General features: G+C 33.3%; 1 protein-coding gene across 14 annotated transcripts in view; it reads right to left on the reverse strand.

Annotated features, from left to right (window-relative positions):
* The window catches only part of DMD (dystrophin), a 2,622,506-nt gene that overhangs the window by 1,964,506 nt on the left and 633,903 nt on the right, over positions 1-24,097 (reverse strand). For all 14 annotated transcript variants that reach the window (XM_021079543.1, XM_021079551.1, XM_021079550.1 and 11 more), the window contains 1 exon segment: positions 8,745-8,806. In XM_021079543.1, coding sequence (XP_020935202.1) covers positions 8,745-8,806 — 62 coding nt within the window.

Raw genomic sequence — 24,097 nt, forward strand, 5'->3', positions numbered from 1 at the left:
GCATTCCCTACTGCAGACCTGATTAAATTACTCATATTCTACAACTGTTGTTTCCAAATTGTGGCCCTTATTACCAGCAGCATCAGCATGTCTCTTTATTGCCATGTTCAGAAACCTAGAGCACCTGATATATAATAGATCTCAATAAATAATAAGGTGATGAATGTAGATTGTGTGTAGTATAAGCACCTGACAATTAACTTTTTTCATTATAATGTAAGTTCCTGTAAGTTTTTGATTGCAAAGGCATCCACTTCAAAGACACCCACCTGAAATAAGCACATTACTGGCTACACAACTAGATAAAGAGCCACACCGCCTCATCCAATCAAGTTCCCCCTTTTAGAAAGGCCTGGTTGACTTAGATAACTGACAGTTGGACTGACAGCTTGCTTTTCTCTTCCAGGGCTTTAATTCCTGCTCTTATGTTTTAAAATTACCAATAAAGAGTGAACCTATAACACCCTGGGTATCCTTCCTTTGATCCCAATAAAGGCAGAATCCCAAGTTAATGTTCTCTCTCATTCTCTCTCTACCTGTGACTTCAGTGTGTGATCACAGGCATGCCTTGTGGACTCCAGGACTTCTGAGCAATAAAACTTGTTTTTTTGTTCCCTGATGGTTGTTACTGAGATGCTTTTTGAAATCATAACAAAGAACCACTCCAGCCACAACACTGGCTCTCCTTGAGGAGTCTGTGGGGGCTTCCACAAGTACTAAGGGACCAGGTGAGTGCCTTCAGCATTCCTAGCCAATAGCATCATTATTGATAGGCTGAGAATGACCCCAAACAGTACACTTCTGTCAAAGCATGTTTCCTTAAATAAAAATCATTGTTTACAAAGAATAGGAACTTAATGCATAGATACAATATTAAAAATATTTATTCACTATCTGACACAATAGCTATAGGTAATTTTAATAACAGGAATACAGTCTTACTGGGAACTTGTTAAAAATCAAAGTTCTTGCCCCCACCCCCACTCCCCAGACCTAAGGAATCAGAAACTCTGGCTATGGGTTGTAGTGATCTGTTTTAACAAGCCTTCTAGGTGATTCTGTGATTCTGATGCAATATGCTAATGATTGTATGTGATATCAAACAACTCTACAAAAAACTGTAACACACTTGCATTTTCATTTTATATCCATATGTCTATTCCCTAAATGTAAAGTCTATGCTTCAGATTCAATTTTGTAGGAAGGATTAGTGGTGGGAGGGCAGTCAAATTGCTCTATCACTCCCTTCTGCTTTATTTTTATTTTTGCTTATTAGGGCCACACTTGTGGCATATGGAAGTTTCCAGGCTAGGGGCCAAATTGGAGCTACAGCTGCTGGCCTACACCGGAACCATGTAAGATCTGAGCCACGTCTGAGACCTACACCACAGCTCACCTCAACACTGGATCCTTAACCCACTGAACAAGGCCTGGGATTGAACTGGCATCCTCATGGATATTAGTTGGATTCATTTCCACTGTGCCACAATGGGAACTCTCACTGCCTACTACTGCTTTAGAATGTCACATTTTCCAACCAGAAGTTGCATATTAACATGATTAGACTAATATCTCATTCTTGGCTCAGCTGGCCCCAACAACAATACAGTTATTTGGGAATGGCATTGTACTTCCTCTCACAACCTCCATCCTGCACTCACACAGATCTCCGTGGCAACTTGCCACCTGACAGGACAAACTTCTTTAAGCATTCCACACTTCCACATGCAATTCTTGTTGCACTCTTTCTTTAACAATCTTACTTTAAATTGTCTTTGCATGGACAACCTCAGATTAAATGTCATCTCTTTTCAAAATATGTCCTTCTCCCCAAGCAATTACCCCTTCTTCCTACTATGTTCCCATGGCACTTCTATTACATTAGAGGCCAAATTTTATTTTAATTATTTGTTTATATCATTGTTTCTTCCTTCATATGATAATCTCCTAGAGAAGAAAAATCATGTTATGCCTTTTTCAGTGTATAATACTATGCCTGCCACAGAGTTGGCACTCAATACATATTTGTTGAATGTTGAAAGGTTATTTTAGCAACTATATAGCTCTGGTGGAACCATACCAGAAGGCCAACTATTCTTCCTCAAAAAGGAAATAAATTACTACAGTCAATATATTTGCTAGAAAGTTATGTATCTAGTACTCTAAGATAGGTTAAATCAGATAACTAATACATTTGCCTATCAGCTACAGAGAATTGTTTTTTGCTAGCAACAGTCATGCTAATTGGTAAATATTTACATTTGCCAGCTAAATATGCTTGCCACACTATGTAGGTACTACAATCAACAATTCCTTTTTTCTCATAAGATAGTTCAGAATATTGCAGCCTAAAGAGCAAAATATGTATACCACCTAAAACTAGCTAGAATTATTAAGACCTCAGTAACAGTGGGTTGATAAAAATATTTCTAGGAAAGATCTGCAATATAAACAGTAAATTATTTGTCTTTCATTGAAAACAGAGACTTATCACAATCCAATTTTCCTTTCAGTAACTGAATGATATCCTTTGTTACTTGGGTACTTTGCAAAGATTAGATTCAGGAAAACATTCAAGGGAATGGTTCTCAGTGGATTAGACCATTAGCATAATTATCTCAATTGCAAACACAGACACATCATTCTAGAAGTCAGCTTAACATCTACTGTAGATGTCAGGGAGCCCACATGCCAGGAAAGCAACATTTTGTATTTCTCATGAAATTATGTTAAGATCAATATTTAAATTATCTCATAATAATTTGCTTATGATTAAGGGAAATAAAATATTAATTAATAACAACATTAACAATTTACATGCTTATATTGAAAATTAGATTACATCACTTACCAAAACCTAGCATATAAAAGCATTGCCTTTTAGTGTACTGGAAATTATTCAGAAAGAATTAATTAACAATTTTTCTCGACAGTGGTTGAGTTTGGGTGATATTAAACATTCAAAAGCAGGTTAAAGTCTCTGTTGGTATTATAAGCATTAAATATCTTCTATTGTCAAGTTTTCAATGAACTCAAAATCCCTCTCCACTTATAAAACCTATCAAATGTGTGACATGTCCCAAGAAAACTGTAGCATTTAGTAGGTGGAATAGTTATCACAACATTAAAAGACATGGACATCTCATGGGAGTCCAGTTTCCTGGGTTCCAGGTTCAACTCTTCCATTTACTTTGAGCAAGCCACCTAAATCTCATTTAGCCTATCCTGAATACTTATCTCATGAGGTCTCTGGAACAACTAGCCACAAAAGCATAACCTAATAGAGTTATTAACATGAGGATATACAGGAATGAAATGCTTCTAATCTTAGCTATTTCTGAAGTGAGAATTTCTATAGTTTTCTGTACCAATATTCATCTGTCCAAAACAATTGTACCAAAAAAATTTAAGTGTTACTAAAGCCTTTTATGGGCTTATTATCATAATCCAGAGACTCAGTTCACTGCCCTTCATCTTCCCTAGTGACCTAATTCTTCCTGATACCAAATAGTAAGGAAAAACAGGAAGCTAGGAACATAGCAGTCTGGGTCTGTTTATATCTATGGTGACTCTTCCATGACACAACAGCTCTGCTCTATGACATCTGATAGTCAGGCTTCTTGCATGGTAGTTATATATAAATTTGTTAGTTACATTTACATTTAGAACAGACGCAGAAGATACAAATTTTTGCCTTTTGCATTGAGACAAGGTTTTGCCCCTATATCCCAGAATCTTCCTTTCATTTAATGAAATGCTTCAATTAACTTTAAATCTCTAAGATGCTTACTGTTTGTACCTGCGTATTTGTGTGTGTTTGTGTACACTGGCATAGAGAATGTGGCAAGATAATGATAATGAAATATAAATATATGTTCTATTCTCCCTCCTCAATCCAAAGAAGATAGCCAAAGCCGTGTTCAAGAAAGAAATGAACAAGTATCCAGAGAACGTCATTCAACATTCATAAAATATATTACATGATAACCAAATTGGCAATATTTTATGTTTTCTCATAAAGTAAACATGGGCATATAAGTAAAACAAGGGTCAAAGAATTTGAATTTTATGTATATATATATGTGTGTGTATATATATATATATATATATATATATATTTTTTTTAACAGCCACACCTGTGGAATATGGAAGTTCCTGGGCTAGGGGTTAAATCAGAGTTGCAGCTGGGGCCTACAGCAATGCTGGATCATAGCTGCAACTGTGACCTATGCCACACCTTGCAGCAATATCAGATCCTTAACCCAGTGAGTGAGGCCAAGGATGGAACCTGCATCTACAGAGTCAACACTGGGTCCTTAACCCACCTGAACCACCAGGGGAACTCCAATATCTTTCTTTCTGAAATGATTTTAAATGTGGATATAATTATTTCTCCTAAGGCTCCATGGTGCAGAGTTATGTAATGAAGCCTTTGTTGACTTTTTTACATAGAAGCCTGACTCATTAATTTTTGTGTTAATTTATATCATATTGTACTCATTATGCTGGCTAGAAGGTAAATTATGGTGAATTCTTAGGGAAAATGTGTTACTTCAGTTAATTCTACCTCATTTCATGGTTATCATGAAAAGGTATGCCCCATGTTTTAGGAATGAGCATGTACATTGTGGCAATGAAGACATAAATGTATTATCATAGCATGAGCAGTTATACAGTTCATAGACAAAATAAATTACTCATTTCTACTTCATTTGGGTCAAATATAAAACTGTCTACTACTTTTAGAAAAATTAGAAAAAGTATACTTAAAGTAAGGAAATAAAGTTAATCACTAAATCCAGTGTAGGATCAAAACTGTCATACAACTCATTGGGAATAGTTTAAATCTTTCAATTCATCTAGTAGTAAATATTTTCCTCCACAAATTGCTTTTTCTCTAACACAAACATCAAGAGAGTTTTATGACAAAATTATCGTTGGTCATGATTTCAAAAGTGTATTTTCCTTAAAAGCTTCTGTGAATGAACCTGTGTAAATAGCAAGATTTTTATAATGTGAATGATATGTGTGGTATAGTAAACACTAAATTTTTTATGATTATAAAATAGCTATAAGTTATAAGGAAAGAAATATTTACCTTGAATTAATCTTACCTAGCACCATCTTTGTGTTTATGTGAAGAGAAATATTGTTTGCTTATCTTTATAGAATAGATGTGATAAATCACATCCTAGTAAAAATTCTGGAATTGAAGGTTAATAGAAGACTTATTTTGAAAAAGAGATAGGGCCTATTTTTAAATGGTACTGGGAAAGTAAAAAATCAGTTAGATTTACTACAAAGATACACTAAGCCTCAAATGAAACAAAACGATGACTATATTTAATCACATTTCCCCCTAAACTGTTCCTTATGTAGCTTTACAAAATAACAAGAAACTACTTTGCTGTCTCCCTATACTTTACAAATATTATACAAGAATGTGTGTGTATGTATGCCTCATCAATAAACCGTTATTTCATCATATTTATTTGTACTGTTGTTGTTATGAGTTTCTCTGTCCAATTTACCACATAGATGAAAATTCTTCATTGCTTTTTCTTTTTTAAGGCTTTATCAACATATTCTCTTCCATTCAGCATTTTCTCATTATCTTAAACTTAGCATATATTTAGTTTTCTGTACTACTGATCAAAATGGATTTATTATATTTATTTAGTATACTAGTAATGACCAATAGGGTTATAAAGAAAACACACATTCCTGCCTTAGAATAATTTTGTGCCTCCTATTGGCTTAGACTTCTGTGCAATTCTAGTAGTGATGCAATAAATATATGTCAAATGACATATCTCACAGTTATGTTTATGTTTTGATATCACCAAGTGGCTTTACCTAAATCCATTAGCTATCTCTTCTCATTATCTTCAAGTGTCTAGATAAAATTTAGTCATTTACCTCAAATCTTAACCAGAAAAAATCACATAACATGGAAAATATTTTTCATGTCTCTAAATGAAAAATCAACACACACACATAAAAATTTTATCTCTAAAAATTTTTCTTCTACCTTTATAAATATTGATTTATATTTCTGATACCTAGGAAATGCCCAAATATTAAACTTCTGTATTTGAAAGAATTGACTCTCTTGATCCAATTAGAACAGGTTTAGGGAGAACACTTATAAAATAAATGAAATAAGTAGGAATTAGGATTTTCCATTGTGGCTCAGTGGTAATGAACCCGACTAGTGTCCATGAAGATGCAGCTTCAATACTTGGCCTCACTCAGTGGGTTCAAGATCCAGCACTGCCGAGAACTGTGGTGTAGGTATCAGACACAACTTGGATCCTGCATTACTGTGGCCGGTGGCTGCAGCTCCAATTCAGCCCATAGCCTGGGAACTTCTATATGCTGCCTGTGAGGCCCTAAAAAGCAAAAAAAAAAAAAAAAAAAAAAAAAAATTGGGAACTGAATTTGGGATTTGGGGGAGAAGGGAAACTTGCAAAAAAAACAGAAATGCATTCATGGATGTGATTATTCTGCAGCTTTTAAAATATGGGTGCTCATTAGGTTGGGTGAAAATTGCTCTAAGACAGTGCCCACAACGTATTCATACAAGATAGGATATCAAACTATGGTTTGTATATTAGCACATGAATTGTGGTAAACAATACTAGGAAATGTCAGTGTATAGAGAATGATGATCTATTTCGATTTATGGGAATGAGAATTCACAGAGTTTATCATGTTTACATACCTTATTAAAATAACTCATTGGTTTAATTCAACTATTCAGTGTATTAGTTACATTATTACTTTAAAAATCTCATTTTTGATTTGTTGGTATATTTATTTGAAAGACATCTATTGTCTGCTACAAAGTTATGAAACTGAGAAAATTTTAATGAGGCCACTAGATACAGCAATTAAACTATATACATCCATCTTACAAATATTCTGAGAATTATGCATTCCTATCCTAAATATTTCTCAGTTTATTTTTCATTTTTCATTTATTCTTCATTTGTAGTTTCTTTTTTTCTTCTTTCTTTTTTCTTTTCTTTTCTTTTTTTTTTTTCCTGTCTTTTTAGGGCCACACCCACAAATATGGAGGTCCTGGGCTAGGGGTCAAATTGGAGCTGCAGTTGCCAGCCTACACCACAGCCACAGCAATGCCAGATCCAAGCTGTGGCTTTGACCTACACCAGGCAACACCTGATCCTTAACCCACTGAACAAGGCCAGGGATCAAACCTGTTTCCTCATGGATCCTAGTCAGATTGGTTTCCGCTGAGCTATGACTGGAACTGCTTCTTTTTTTTTTTTTTTTTTTTTTTTAGCTATGCCCATGGCATGTGGAAGTCCTCAGGCCAGGGGTCAAACCCGCACCACAGCAGCAACCTGAGCCTCTTCAGTGACAACACTGTATCTTAACCCACTGTGCCGCAAGAGAACTCCTTGTTAGTGCTTCTATAATTTATTGCGTTTTAAAAAATTATTCATATCCCACCTATTTTTAAAAAGTTGAGATTTTAAAAACATACTTTTTAATTCCTAAGTTTATCATTTAAAATTCTATAATAGTGATTTATTAACTAATTCAGTAAGTAAACACAAATGAAATTTAATTAGCTAAAATTCAGTTAATTTCTTCTTGCCAATGTACTAAAGAGTACCTGGCAAAACTCTGTGGTCAAATACCACAAAGAATGGATGACACCGTAAAACATTTTGTAGCAGTAAAGGGAATACTTTTGAGACTGAGTCTCCCAGTGGATTGTTTTGGATCCATTACCAAAACTTTTACAAATTGAAGAAGACCCCATAAAGAGAGTGATTCATATGTATTAAGAGTGTCAGGCATTGTGCCAGATAATTTCACATGTAGTATCTTCTTTAATCATTGCAATAACATGCAAAAGTAACCATTATCACCATTTTGCCACCATTAAAACCTTGTATAAATGGTCCATATTTTATTAGCTTTATGTTCCTATTATCTGGATTTATTATACACACACACACACACACACACACACACACACACATGATAGAAGCATGAGGAAACTGACTTACAAAGTGTTTGACTGATTTACCCAAATCGGGAATTATTAATCAAGTCTTTCTAACATTGAAATCCACACAAATGTTCTAATATTGCACTATTGTTAATACTAGTTTTCAAAGAAAGAATATCTTACACTGTTTATTTAAAAAATTGTCTAGAATTGTGCTATTGATTATGACCTGTATTTACAAAATAAATTTTGAGAGGATGGACTGATGGCTTCAGAAAAAGAGAATAAACTTATCATCTTAAATTACTTGACACATGCTTCAAGGGATAGGGGCCAAATAGCCTGTCAGTTTTTCTTGAACTGTGTAAAGGTCAAGAAGGACCAAAAAACAATCATTTTCAGAACAATAAAAAATTCCTCATATCCTCTTCTAGTATATGACATATATTAGCTACTTGATGAAAAACTGCTATTAAAATCCCCTGATGACCGATGTTGTTCAAGAAAATCACATTATCAAGAAGAACCAAAGATATATTTCATCAAATTAAAAAATTTCTCTTTACTATGTATTCTGTTGCTTCTTCCTTAATTAAAAGTCAACATAACAGTCCCAGATTTGTTCAGCTAAAATAAAAAATTACGAGAAAAACAGTAAGGATTTTTAAGTCACATGTTAAATCACATAGAGGCATAATTCAGTTTGAAAATTCAGCAACATATATTCCATATTAAAAGAGGAGTAACAAAATATCCTTACCTTAGAAAATTGTGCATTTATCCATTTTGTGAATGTTTTCTTTTGAACATCTTCTCTTTCATCTACAATGTAAAAAAAAAGAGTGATGAGGAGTTAAGAAGCAACTTTGAGTGTCATTCAGACTTTACAAGCAAAATAACTTCAGTTATACATTAGTGTCATATTTAATAGTAAATTCATTGATAAATAAATCAAATATGAGTGATATTGGTATTAAGGATCCAAACTGAAATGAAATCTTAAAAATATTTGAAATGATCAAGTCCAAACTCATTCTAATACTGTATAAAAGCATTACAAAAAAAGTAGTCTCATATGAACAAATGAAATATTATTTATTCCCCTAGTAGAAACTCCACTATAATTAAAAGAAAATGTTGTCTGTTATCTCTTCTAAAAAAACTATTCCTGAGCATTTCCTCTGGCCCCCATCACCAATCCAGGAGGAAATAACGGGTCCTTCCTTTGTAATATCTATATACTCTAACATAGGCCCCTGGTGTAGCCTCATCCCATCATGAGAGAGGTCTCCTGATGATCAGGAGCATGACTTAGTTATCTGTGCATCCCAGAACCGAGCATATTGTCTGTGCAAATTAAGAGCTCAGAAAATATTTGATAAATATGTGAGTGCTTTAGAGGAGGGGGGATCTTAAAATTCCAAAATTTCTAGTACTTCTTTTCATCTAAAAGTCTGGAAATTTCAAATCAAAATGCAAATGATACTCTTCATGGATTACATACAAATACTCAAAGGAAAAATCCCCAAGGACTTCTTACAGCAAGAGATTAGGGTGGAAAATTATTAAGAAACAGCTTTGCAGAATTCATGCTTCTAAAAATTATCTTTTTTCCAAAGCTGGAAGTTAGTACTAAGCCAAATGGACAGGAAAATCATCAATCTTAATTTATTAAAATGCTTTTTTGATGCCAAAGCCTATCTTTAAATTACCGTAAATACAATTATATTATTCAGTGTTCAATAAATGAGTGCATGTAAGAGAGATTTAAAATTGAGAGATTTCATATTTTATTTACATGGGTCAAAAGAACCCTCACTGAAATGCCCTGATAAAATAACCTTATTTTCTCTCATATTATTTTTCAGTAGTAAATCTCCATCGCTTCTGAAAACAGATGACATACAGTAAAGAATGACTTTTCCTATGACAAATATATCTATGTATTAAGAATAAATATCTGTTTAAAGCACATTATTAATCCATAAGTAGATACTCTAAGTAACATAAGAGATAACAGTGGGTAAATAATAACATAAAACTATTTTCTTAAATGAAAAAATGTTATTTAGCATCACAGAATACTTCCTTCTTATTTGTGTTACTCCCACAAATTACTATGTACAGTCAACATCAGCATTAACCTATCTGGTAAAAGCTACATGGTAGGTATAACAAGGAAGTCTTTGCTGACACGTGTGAATAAATAAAAAGATATAGTAATAGTTTTCAAACCTAATCTAGCCTCTTTTGGATATTACTTCAATGAATTTAATACTACCTTTCTTATAATAATAATATAAAATAAACAGTACATTTTAGATGGTCAAAATTTAACCATTTTCACTGATTTGCTGTACAGGAAGACAAGTCTGTACATCTATTTCCCAATGACATACACATATAGCCTAAAAGTTAACAAGCTAATTTGCAATTCCACTTATTTTTTCCTACATGGGCATACACAGCCTATCTGTCAGACATGGGAGAGTAAATGAGCCATTTGAAATCATCCATTTGGAGGTTTTTTAAAACATACCCAACTATCTTTACCAAAAGCTGAATAGGAGGACATTTTGAAGAGATTTGTTCCAGATGCTTTTAAATGAAAGTGGGTAGTAAAGCAATGTTTTTATTGTTTTCAATTATATGTACAAAGAATGATTTTTAGATAGGCCTTGAAGGCAGAAGGGAAACCTTGACATTATGTGCAAAATATTATGTATCTACTGTGTAAACAGCACTGAATGTGAGCTTCATCATATAAACATCTTCACTAACTATTCTCTCCTACCTTTTCTGCTTTTAATACAAGAAAAAACATGCCTTCAAGGAATTATCTGCTAAAGTTTTATTTTGGTGTGGTAACACTTATATTCTTTAACATGACAAATATTAATAATATTCATTTTATTATTATAACATTTATTATTACCTTTTTGTTCATAAAGCTGTCTTACATACACCATCTTGATCAACCCCTATGTAATTTACCATTTTATACATTAAAAATAAATACAAAATACATTATACATTAAAAATAAATAAAAAATAAATGTTAAAAATAAATACGAGGAATAAAGCTAAGTGACAGAGATGAACTTGGTATAGATTTATTTGAATCAAAGTCCATGTTTTTTCACAGTGACCAGTTTACATAGATTATATGGACTCCTATAAGGTAATCAGACTCACAAAAGGTAAACATATTAAAACAAATACAAAATAGCTATAAATTTAGAGTCTCTATTTTGAATAACGCAGGGGGTTCCATGTACATTGTAACCTATGTAAATAATATCTTAGAACTTTATAGTGCACAACCTGCATGTCTGCATGGATTTATCCAGAAGTGAAAAATGAACCTTCTTTATGATGCTGGATTATTTTTAACATTATATAAGAATGCTCATATTTGATAATTAATATTTTTGATGACAATATGATGAAAATATTTTTTCCTTTTTATGGCTGCAACTTTATGGAAGTTCCCAGACCAGGGGTTGAATTGGAGATGTAGCTGCAGGCCTACACCACAGCCACAGCAACGCGGGAGAAAGCTGCATCTGTGAGCTGAGCCACAGCTTGTGGCAATGCTGGATCCTTAACCCACTAAGCAAGGCCAGGGATGGAACCTACATCCTCACAGAGACCATGTCAGGTTCTTAACCCACTGAGCAACAATGGAACTCCTGATGAAAATATTTTAACATACAAAAAAGCACCATTTTGTGTCTACAGATTACACTCCCCATGAACATGTATTTTACAGAGCCACAATAATATTCTGCCTTTTTTTCAGTAATTTTATCATAAACATGGGCTATACTTTACTTTTGTTTGCTATTAGAGATTCCATCATAATTAACATCTTCATGCATTCTTTTTCAGCTTCTGCCATGTAATAGAAGAAATTACTAGGTCAACATTATAGAAACTTTTATGGCTTTTACTAAATATTATCATATTGCCTTCCCAAAGCTCATACCAATTTTTAGTGGTACCAGAAAGAGGTTATGCTGTTAAGAGGAGATTTTCAGCTTATGTTTTAGAACAAATGCTGTTTTATTAGATATTAGGAGATAGTTGCTGCTTGTTTTAATTTGAATCTGATTACTAATAAGGTAGAACAAAATTTATACATTTATTTATTCTGTATGTTTCTGCTTTTGCAGAAATACTTGTTTATATCTTCTGTTCATTTATCTATTGAGCACTGATATTTTAAAATTAATTGGAATGAGGTCATAAACTAGTAATTTTTCAACATTTCAAGTCATGAATCATTTGATTACCTGATTAAAATAATGATCCTTTTTTACACAAAAACAGACATATTTACATACAGTTTCATGGGTTTCCCTGACCTCCCTGCAGAAGATTCCTATTACCATGAAGTCCAAGTCAAGAATCACTACTATAAATTAAGCTACTTACCCTTAGCCTGTGAAAGAATATATGTTCCCAAGTTATCCTATATTTTTTCAATTTTTATTTCATTTTTACTATGCTAAAATTTATACTTTTATAATTTCAAATCTATTTCTATTGTTACCTCTCATATTACAAATTGATCATTTTAAGCATGCTCAGCTCTATATTCATTATTATTCCAAAGTTGAAATATAAAAGTATATATACATACATTGTTATAGAGCTTATAGACTATTTCAACATCTTAATACATGTTGTTGTAGACACACAGTCTTAGTAAGAGATATTAGTATGAAATCATCAATAATGAGAAAATAAAAAAGTAAAATCTATTTATGAGGAAGTGATTATCTACATACCTCTGTTTAGTCATTTCAAGAAACACATATTGTATTTCATTTTCTCTAGGGTTTATTTATGACTGGTTTTCTTTTACTAATAAAAATATGCCTGGGTATAATAATGTGAGAGGCAAGGAAGAAAAATCTCTCTTAGGAAAATTTACTTGAAAACTGTTCCCTGAAGATATCAAAGAGTGAAGAACTACTACTTCATAAATTGTAAAAAGTGACCAGCATTTTCTTTTATTCCCTCTATGGGGAAAGCTCATGTAAAATTAGCTTTCTGCCTTTCATAAAAATTGTACTTCATCACAGAATCCATTAACCCTTTCTAACAAAGTCATTTTTTTTATTCAATAAATCTGGCCCTCATATTTTCTAAGATTAGTGCAAAGAACTTTGGCCCTATTATGAACTTTCATATTCCTGAGATCCTCAAACCCCTATAAGAGTGGGATAAATAAATTGTGATATTAATGATTCACAAGCATGAGTTGCTGCACAAAAATTATATTGGGTAAACTGAGAGGACATGGAATCAAGGGAATTGGCCTCAGAATACATTGCAGGACTTATTAGAATGATGGCCTTAAAATTGCCAGGCCTCAGTCTCTTTTTCTGTGGAATGATGACATTAGGAACATTTTAACTCATAGAGCTGTTAGCAAGATGTAATGAAATCTTTTATTTATACAATAATTTGTAGAATAATTATTTATAGAATGCTTCACATATGCTGATCACTGCTCCAATTACCAAGAAGGCTTATCTTTAGCAAAGTTCACAGCATAGTATAAAATAGACATATTGTGCGTAAATACTAAACATTTTGTACAATTAGGTATACATATATTCAAAGGGTACTGCAGGAACACAAAGAAAGGGATATATAGCCACATGGATGTTACCGAAAACATTTTCTGGAAGGTGATGGATAGGTTGAATATAGAAGGATGAGCAAAAATAAGAAAAGAAAAAGTGCAAAGAGAAAGATGCATCTTCCAGAGAAGATAGCAAGGGCAAAGCCTGGGAGATAAGAAATCAAAAGAGCATTCTTTTCATTACATACATTCAATTTTCTTGCACTCTAAAATATGAAGAAGGGGGCAGCATGGGATGAAATTACCAAGGGAGTTGGAAGTAAGATCATGGGAAGTCTCCATGATATGGCCCTTTATGTACTACCACATAAGGCAACATGGATAAAAGCATTTAAGAGAAAAAAAAAAACACTCAGTTATCAGAAAACCAAGAATTATCCTATTACACAGAGCAGTTAATCACAATCTGTGCCAGAAAAACATTTTTTAAAATGTTATTTCCTTGGGTGCTAGTCAATATGTTAACTGAAGATTCTCATCACTTAAGTTACTCAGGAAAAAATAAGTTTAGAAGGAGAGGGAAATAGGTAACAGTTTAGAAATATACATATAGAAGAAATACAAAGGGATATGAGTTTATTTCACCTTTAAGAGAAGACTAGTATGTAATATGGAAGAGTTTTTAGAGTCAGTCCATTCTCTGCTTTCACCGAAAATGAGAAAAAAAGGAAATGAGAAATATGGAAGATTAATGGTAAACATTAGATAAGGTTATGTGATACCATGGAACATTATGAAGGCAGGCCTGAAACTCAGAACATATTTAGAAAATGGATTTACCAAGTTATTAATGCTACAAAATGACAATGCAAAGTGGAGGAGAGTAGAATGGAAAATGGCATGAAAAATGTTTTCCATTAAATCTGAGTAATAGCTTTTGATCATAGGATTATAGAACACTAGGGCCAAAGGTGACATTCATGGTCATTTTATAATGAGGAGGTCTAAAATAATTAAATTACTGCACAAAGAAGAGAAAAACAGTGTCAAAGAGGTTTCCTTATTTCCCACTTACCAGACAGTCATTATAATGTAGCTTTCACTGCTCATCATCATATAAAATTTTTCTTAATAATATTACCTATATTCTTTCTCACTTCCAAGACAGTGACTATCTGGGTTATACCTGTCTTCCCAGCACTAAGCATTGAGAGTGTTACATACTACAGCTCAATAAAGGTGTTTTTCAGTTAATGAAGATCAAATTTACTTTTCAGACATCTCATTTTTCTTCTCTACAGATATTAATTCCATTAACTTGTGGTAGAGAGAATAATGGTCCTCCAAAAGTGTCCACATCTTAATCCCCTGAAGATGTAAGTTTTGTTTAAACTTATTTGTTTTAATATAGGTTAAATTTAAATTATTTTCAAACTCTTTGTAGAGAATTATGGTTGCTGGTGGAATCAGATGAGATAGGGTGTGTTCATGGCCTAGACTGAAAATGGAATCATATGTGCTTATCAGCTCACTTGTGATAGGGAAATTATCCTGGGTTATATGGGTGGGCCCAGTGTAATCACAAGTGTCCTTAAAAGGACAAGAAGAAGGCCCACGAGTGTGAACCAGAGAGATGTTGCCCATTTTGAAGAGGGAGAAAAGTGGCCATGAGTCAAAGAATGTAGACAACCTCTAGAAAATGTAAAAGACAAAGAGACAGATTCTCCCTGAGAGCTTCTACAAGGCATGCAGCTCTGCTGGCCCTTAATTTTAGCCTAATGAGGCCCATTTCAAAATTCTAACCCAAAGAACTATTATAATATAAATTTGTGTTATTTTAAGCCACTAAATTTGTGGTTATATAGCATTAATAGGGAACTATTACATCACTTTTCCTTTTTAAGACTATTAATTCAAGTGATAAATACATACTGACATCTACTAGGTGGTAGAAATTCAACTATGTGAAAGATAAAGTTCCTACCCTTTTGTCCTTATAGCACAGTGAGAGAAACTAATGCTAAAAAAAATAGACAGTAGATACACAGATTGGTTTCCCAAGAGAGTAAATATAGGGCATTGTCATAAGCCCACAGGAAGGAAACTAACTTGAAAAACCCAGTGCTTCCTTGATGAAGTGACATCTCAATTGAGTTCTGAAAATTAATAAAGGGTATAGAAGTAGACAAGGAGGAAAAGAACTCCAGACAATAAAAAGAGCAAGTGCAACTATCAGTATGTGAGAGACAGAGAAAAGGAGGAAAAAAGTGGCAGAGATGTTTCTAAAAGAGAGAGAGAGAGAAATAATCATCAGCTTAATTATAAAGAGCCTTAAACTTTAGCCAGAAGGTAGTTAGAAAGGAAACCAGAATTATGAGTAGGAGAATGACAATACAGGTTTGTGTTTTTGAAATGAATTCCACAGTATGGAGAATATATTGAAAGAAGTCACTAGAAACAAGGAGAGCAAAAAAATCTATGTGAGAAGAGATGATGGCCTATATTGGAGACTTGCAGTGGGACTGAACAGAGGTAAATGCAAACACTACATATTGATACTGATGATACCTAAATCTGTATTTTTCATTTTGATTAACAGCCTGATCTTCACCCTGACATAGATGACTCTAGTTTATACTTCCACCTAGATGTCCTGCAGGTATCTTAACAATATCATTCATCTTCCTAAATAAATTCGCATATCCTACTTCTCCTGCCAATTAATGGCCTCATCATCCATCTAGTAACAAAATAAGTAACTCTTGAGTTATTATGCGAGTTTGAAAAATGCTTGCCCTGAGGTTATAAGCCAGATATAAGGGACTTCACTATTTGATTCCAAATGCTTTTCTAAGCTTAATATCTGTTATGCCTGTTGGCACTCACACATACTCCTTATCCCTCTGCACATATACCTACCAAGTCTACTCTAGCCACACAAGCCAAATGTCTCCATGAATAAGATACACACTTTCTCACTATAGTTCCTTGTTCCTGAAGTCCCTGGAATGTAACCTGAGAATTCTCACTCTTTTTTTTTTTTTTTTTTTTTTTTTTTTTTTTTTTTGTCTTTTTGTCTTTTTGTCTTTTCTAGGGCTGCACCTGGGGCATATGGAGGTTTTCAGGCTAGGGGTCTAATCGGAGCTATAGCCACCGGCCTACGCCAGAGCCATAGCAACGTGGGATCTGAGCTGTGTCTGTGAACTACACCAGAGCTCACCGCAATTCTGGATCCTTAACCCACTGAGCAAAGCTAGGGATCAAACCCACAACCCCATGGTTCCTAGTCGGATTTGTTAACCACTGAGCCATGTCAGGAATTCCATATTTCTCACTCTTAAGATCAATTTCAAATGTGAAGATTTTCATAATAACTCCTATGTCCTTGGGAGAAGTCAACAATTAATTCTTCTGATATATACATATGCTTAAGGATTTTTCAAACTGAATCATTAGTATATGGTCATGTGAGTGTGTGTGTGTGTGTTTTCTATAAAGTATATGTGTCCACCTTTAGATGGGAGTACCATTTTATCTTTGTAACTCCTGGAGTCCAATATGGTGTCTTTAAGCAGAAGTAGGTACTTAATAAGAATAAGCTGAATAAATCAAATGATTAATCAATACCACAATTAAATCCCATATCTACTGAGTCCCAGGCCAATGTTTTTTCCCTCTACTTTGCCGTACTGCCTAAACTGCTCTGTTACTTATAAACTTTCTGTCTTAATCATTACTTCATTTCCACAAATATCTATTAAGCCTCCACCAGGTATAAAACCACTTTTCAATATCTCCTCCCCAAATTTGGTCTTTAGACTGAAGTATTTATTTTCATTACTACATGGAATGAAAAATAAAATAGAGAATATTTATTGAAAAAAATCTGCTTTGATTTTTCTAGGTGAATTACATTCTAACATATGATTAAAATGCTCTTTACCTCATCTTGACTATTATGGCTTCTAACACAATGTAAGATGCTATGGATGACCTGTCTGACCCTTTACCTCCCCTGCAAATGTTACTTCTCTTTTCATGTAGGTCAACTGTTTTTTACTCTAGGGATTTGATAGACCAAGATAATTTGCACAGCTCATATTGCATAAAAGTTCCCTCCCATCCCCTGGCACTTAATTATAGAATTTATACCATATTAGCAAATTGGAGTTATGGCCAGAACCTTACATAATCACACAGTTGCATATTCATAAAAATAACCAATAACACTATTTATATGGAAAACACAATGTAAGAATTATAGAAATATTTTGATGATAGTTAGAGAAGTTACCATGAACAGAGCCTAATAACAATGAGGGAGAAGTATCACACTCAAATGGAAGAGAAAATCATAACTGCAGGAGTACACAAAAATGTAGTAGGTGGCATGAGTTAGAAAACAGAGTACCATGTGATAAGTAGTGCAAATGGTTTATTCTTGTTCCCTTCTAATTCCATTCTGATACCAAGAATATGTCTCAGCTCCAGTATGTCAGTGATTAAACACGGCATCAAATAGCCTGGTTTCAAATCCTTTACTTCTTACTAGCTATATAACTTAGGCAAATTACTTAACCTGTCTGTGTCTCATTAAATCCATCTGTATCTTGGTACAGAACTGTAAAGACTAAATGTGACAGAGTTATGATATATATTAATAATGAAAACTTAAAGAAAAATAGAGAAAAATCTATATATTTTTTTCCTGGTTATACCACTATTTCCTGTGTGCCATTTGTATAAATTGTATTATCTTGTAAAATAGACACAATCTCTAGGTGGAAGTCATGTTAACAATTAGGAAGATTTTTATAGTATTTATAAATGTGCAGCAATTAGAGTCTTCTTGATTTGAAAGATAAAGAATATGAAATTATATTTGTATAAATTATACCTTCTCATGACCAGAAGAATGAAATGTATTTAGCAATAATGGGACAAATGAATATTTCTGTGGTGCATTATAATTTACAAAGTGATTTCAAATATCTCATCTAATTTGAACATGAATATGTGGGTGTTGACTTTTTATGGGTAAAAATAAGTTACATTTAATTAGTATGCAGACTTGAAATATGCTTTAGTAGTGTGTCATGAAAAAGATCAACTTATTTTTGTTAAAAATAGTAGTCATGGACTAATTACGGCAGAGAAAAAACAAAATAGATCAAGGTTTTTTATGTAATTTGGAGGTGAAATTCAATACTTGGATATTTTTTAACTTTTTTTTTTTTTTTTTTTTTTTTTTTTTGCTTTTAGGGCCACACCAGCAGCATATGGAGGTTCCCAGGCTAGGGGTCGAATCAGAACTACAGCTGCTGGCCTATGCCACAGCAATGCCAGATCCAAGCCATGTCTGTGACCTAAACTACAGCTCATGGCAATACTGGATCCTTAACCCACTGAGCAAGGCCAGGGATCGAACCTGTGTCCTCATGGATACTAGTCAGATTCATTTCCACTGAGCTACAACGGGAACTCCAATACTTGGATATTGTGACGGAATCACTAACTAACTAACTAGATACCAGCTTTCATACCATGATATAGTCAGTTTTAAACTACTCAATTTATCTACTAAAAAATTAAAAAAGACATTACTCTGTGGTATGTGTTTACCTATCATAATGGATTGTAAAATAGTTCATTTCAAATAAACAGAAAGCAACCAGCCAAATGTACACAACAACCATTTCCAAATGTTTGTGTCAATGAGATACTTTATAAACAGACAAAGGCTCAAACACAGAGTCCTTTTTTGGGTGCATTAAAAAGGCATATTTAAATCACTAGATACATCTGATAAACTTGCATTATAGAGCAATGGTTAAGAAAATTGTATAATAGATATAGCTAACATCTCATGCTTTATTTTCCTGGCCCAACTCTGAGTTTACCTATAACTCTGAACATATTCTGTGGATGCTGAAGATTCCCCACCTCAAAGATTCACATCTCTCTGCATCTTTGCAGTAGGGCCTTTTCCAATTCTAGGCTCTTCAGGGGTTACAAAGGACATTCAATTTAGAATGCCCCACAGTAACATCTCTATCGCATGTCTTACCTTCCCTGACTCACTTTCCCTATCTCCCATTATGCTACTGGGGATCATTTCCCAAATGAATAAATTGCACTAGTACTTGTTTGGGTCAGCTTTTTGAGTAATTCAAACTAACCCATATGGGTATTGGATTTAAGTTACTTGATTATGTACCAGCTTAACCTTAGGCATCTCTTAAGCAACACGAAGTCCCAGTTTTCTAGTTTGTCAAAATTAAATAACCACAGTTAACATACTCTTACTTTTGTTTCAATGAGGTATCCTGTAAAGCATTAAGTGTGGTCTTAGGCAAAGACTCAGTATAAATTAAGAGTCAGTAAAATGATTATTCCTAACTATATATTTATTTGCATTAAAAGTTTGTGAGCAGGTAGGTAGATTGCATTATTTGTTCATGATTCATTTTTCCCTTTCCCTACTTGCCATGAATCAGTCTAGGTAGATTATATTTTCCACCTCACTGATGTGGGGTTTGTCATGTGATATGTCTTGACTAATGAAACATGGGCAGATATGACAGTTTATCGGTTCTGAGTTAGGGACTTAAGAACCATGATGTATGTTCATTCCTCTTGGCTTTTTTTCCTTTGCCAGTGGAAGATCATGCCTCAAGTACAATATGTTCTCAAAAGAAGAGATACATACATGAAGCTGACCTGAATACAATACAAAGTTTGAAGCAGACCTGGGAATAAGAAATAAATATTTGTTATTATAAGTCATAGAGATTTAATTTTTTTTTGGCCATGGTCACAGCACATGGAAGTTCCAGGGCCAGAGATTCAATCTGCACTACAGCTGTGACAACGCTAGATCCTCAACCCGCTGTGCCACCAGAGAACTCCTAGATTTTCTTTTACAAAGCAATAAATAGCAAATGTGTCTTATAGAATAAAATACACAGTAGCAGACTGTATATAGCATGCTCATTTAAAATAGATTCAAATTCAACTGTTTAAATTTAAATTTAATATAAATTGATGTATGAGTTTTAAATCATGTATTAACATTTTTCTAAAAGTGTTCTATTTAGAATATATTGTCTTTTTTCTCTTGGTCTTTCTCTTTACCATACCTCTCATAATTTAAGTATTAAAGCAAGTATGTTTTTCTTATACATGGCCAAGTGTTAGCATAGACTAAAATCAATCTAGAAGAAGATTTCAGGGGAGAGAATGTCCTAAGGAAATTCAATGAGTTACTGTAACAGCAAAAGTCACTAGGAGACTGCTCATTTATACCTTGTGCCAAATACAGAAAGCACTTAAAACAGAAATAAGGAGTAATCATTCGCTCCCTCTTTACCAAATATGGAAGTCTTAAGCCAGTGTTTGCGAAAGATTAAGCCAAAAAGTATAAATAGAGTAAAGGCCAATGATTTTTCTAGCATAAACAGGGGAAATTTTGTAGTCAGTTAAGAGAGCGTTAGAGTCTGTCTTTTAGGAGAGATTTCAGAAAATTATCACTGATATTACAAAAGAAGTCCTGGGAGCTAATCAAAGGAAGAAATAGTTCTGAAATTTAATCAGGTGCCAATGCTAATAGGTGATCCAAGTGGCAGAGTACAGAGTCCCACAATCAATTTTTATTCAGCCTGCAGTTGCTAATCCTGATGACAAGTGGTTACTGACAGCTTCTTCCAAGATTTCTAATGAAAATTTCCCTTCTTTTTTCAAGTTCATTACACCATCAGATTAAAAAATGTATTTCTTTTCTAAGATCTGTGACAGAACTACCCTGAGAATACTTCCTTTACTGAACAACAATGGACAAGTTTGATTTATGTCTTGACTTTAATAATTTAAATAGATGTGGGTTTAGGTTAGCATGTAAATTTAGTAGTTGTAAAAAGTTCCCAAACTAATGCCATTCTTTGCACTTAGGTACAAATGCGCCAAACTTGTAGAGGAAAATATAACTTAAAATTATAAAAGATTTAGAAATTGCAATAAAAGGTTAGATTCTTACAAAGGATAATATTTAACAAACAATATACAAGTTTGAGGTTTTGAAGGAGTTTTCTGAGTCAAAAGAGTCTTCTCTTTAATTTTCTTCATCTTATTTTTACAAATACTAAATTCTGGTCATTTCAAAAGACTTTCTTAGGTCCGTTAGCAAATGGTTTTTCCCTATGGCCAATGTATGAACTTTGAATAGTTTTGTGTGTGTATGTGTGATTTTTCTATTCTCATATTTACATTTGTAAGAATTACAGCAAACTGCAAACATTATTTTCTGATTACAGAACATCAGATTGTAAAGTAGAACCTCCAAAATATCCAAAGTTTGTAAATTCATTACATCATAATTTCCTAATTTTATGATTACTTTAATTATGCTAAGTATTTACCAAGCAGATTATAAAGGAATGACATTCTTGGATTATAATAACATAGTGATTTTAGTTTTGAACCAGACTATCTCTGCTTGAATGTAGCTCTGTTACTTCCTAACAGTGCAGCTCAGTTTCCTTGCTCGTAAATAATGATAACAACTAATGCTGATGCTGCATTGTGATGAGCTTAGGTGAATGTTTCCACTTGAGCCCCTGGCTCTAACACTAACTAGCTCCGTTGACTTTAGCTAATCATGTAGTTCCCTGGAACTCAATTTTCTCAACTTAAAAAAATAGGAATTTAGAAAAGATAATTGTTATGTATTTCTTTAGATCTAAATTTCAATTATCTGATTCTTTAAGCTAGTGTTGTTTTCAGGAGGCAACATAGCATCTTTATTCAGCACACATATGCTTGAGTCATATAGCCTAGATTCAAAGTCCAGTCTTGCTACTACTAGCTGGATTTCCTTGATTTATTTATATAAGGGCTCTCTTTAGTTTCCTCATCTGTAAAACAGCTATAAAAATAATAGCTATCTCATAGTGTTTTTATGAGGATTAAAAGAGACTTTACCTTTAAAGAGCACAGAAAGTGTCTGGACCAAAATAAATAATCAATTTTGTTATTCTGAGAAACAAAGGCTTTTAAAATGACTATGGGGTAAATCCTTAAAATTGTAAGCAAAATTTTATGAGTGTCTACAAATGAGAGTCTTTACTCTTCAGTAAAGTCCCAGAGGGCTCTATGGTTTGAAAAATGTTGGATGAAACATAAAGACAGTTTTCTGGTTCTTACGTCTGTTAATGATCCATGCTTTACTTTTTTCAAGAGCACAAGCATTGGTAGTAATAGGTCAACTTGTATTATTGTTCCTCAGACTGTGGGTTTTTTTTTTTCCATTTTTTATTTAAGTAATGTCCTGTTCTTTTTCTCTAATATAATATTCTTTTTTATGGAACTGCATATAGTTACTGGGTTGAAAAGCATAGTTACATAGAGTTCAGCTATTCCACTTAACTAGCCTAAGAAATTGTAGGCTTTCTCCGTATTTCCTTAGATATTACTCTTCAGTCATTTAGGTTTAGACAGTTTTTTAAAATAATTTCTTATGCCTAAGTAGGCATATATACAGTTTTGTTACAATCCATTTCATTGCAAAGTCCTTCCTGAGAAGAGCACAGCTTCTTTTGTGATACCTTGTGATGTTAAGTATTGACATATGCAGTACGATAATTGAGACTCAGTAAGATTTGTCTGTTAACTGACTGTTTCAGACATTTATGCCTTAATTTTCTACATATCCTTAACGCATACTTTTCTTTAGTTAAAGCAGCCCATGTAAATAAGGGAATCATTTGAATGATCATCCTCGCAGCATATAAAAAGGCACCATGACATATAAGAAACAAATCACTCTTCACAGCATAGATACAGTGGATTCACAGCTTGGAAACCAGTACTTTCAAAGCACAGTACAAAGCTGTCTGAAAATGACAAACTCTCATTAGAGAGCAATAGAAAAAAACAATAATGGCTAAAAGAAGAATGGTATTGACTGGTAAAGTAATATGAAAAGAGAAAAGGTGTATGTTAAATACTAAATGTGGACAAGTATTCATAGATTAGGAGATAAAATTTCAAGATCAAAAAATGTTTTCAAAGATGAAAAGTCATCTGAACAAAGTGTTTTCATTGTCTGAGTAACTTAACTGAGGAGTCAAAGTAAAAAAAATAAGAATATGCTATTTTAAGATAAATTTGAATAAAGAAGTAGGGGCAAGAAAGGATTGTGGAAGGGACAGGCATTATTGATCCTGATGTCTAAGGTCAATTATTTATAAACTAAATTTACATTCATTATCCAAATTTTAGAAACTAGAGAAAAAAAGGTATTAAAAGCTCTAAGAGCCATTAACCTATTCAATTTTTTGTTCAATGCACTTACAATACTCAGGAAAAATGCAAAAGAAACATATCAAAACTTCAATCATAGAGCTTTGCTAAGGTAACAAGACCACATCTGGATAGAGGATTTATCCATACAGTATCTTAATTACAACATTATTTTAATAGCAAGATTTGTGAAATCATTTTTCAAGTTTTCCAAAAAGGCA

The sequence above is a fragment of the Sus scrofa genome, chromosome X (assembly GCF_000003025.6).
Source record: "Sus scrofa isolate TJ Tabasco breed Duroc chromosome X, Sscrofa11.1, whole genome shotgun sequence".
Classification (NCBI taxonomy): domain Eukaryota; kingdom Metazoa; phylum Chordata; class Mammalia; order Artiodactyla; family Suidae; genus Sus; species Sus scrofa.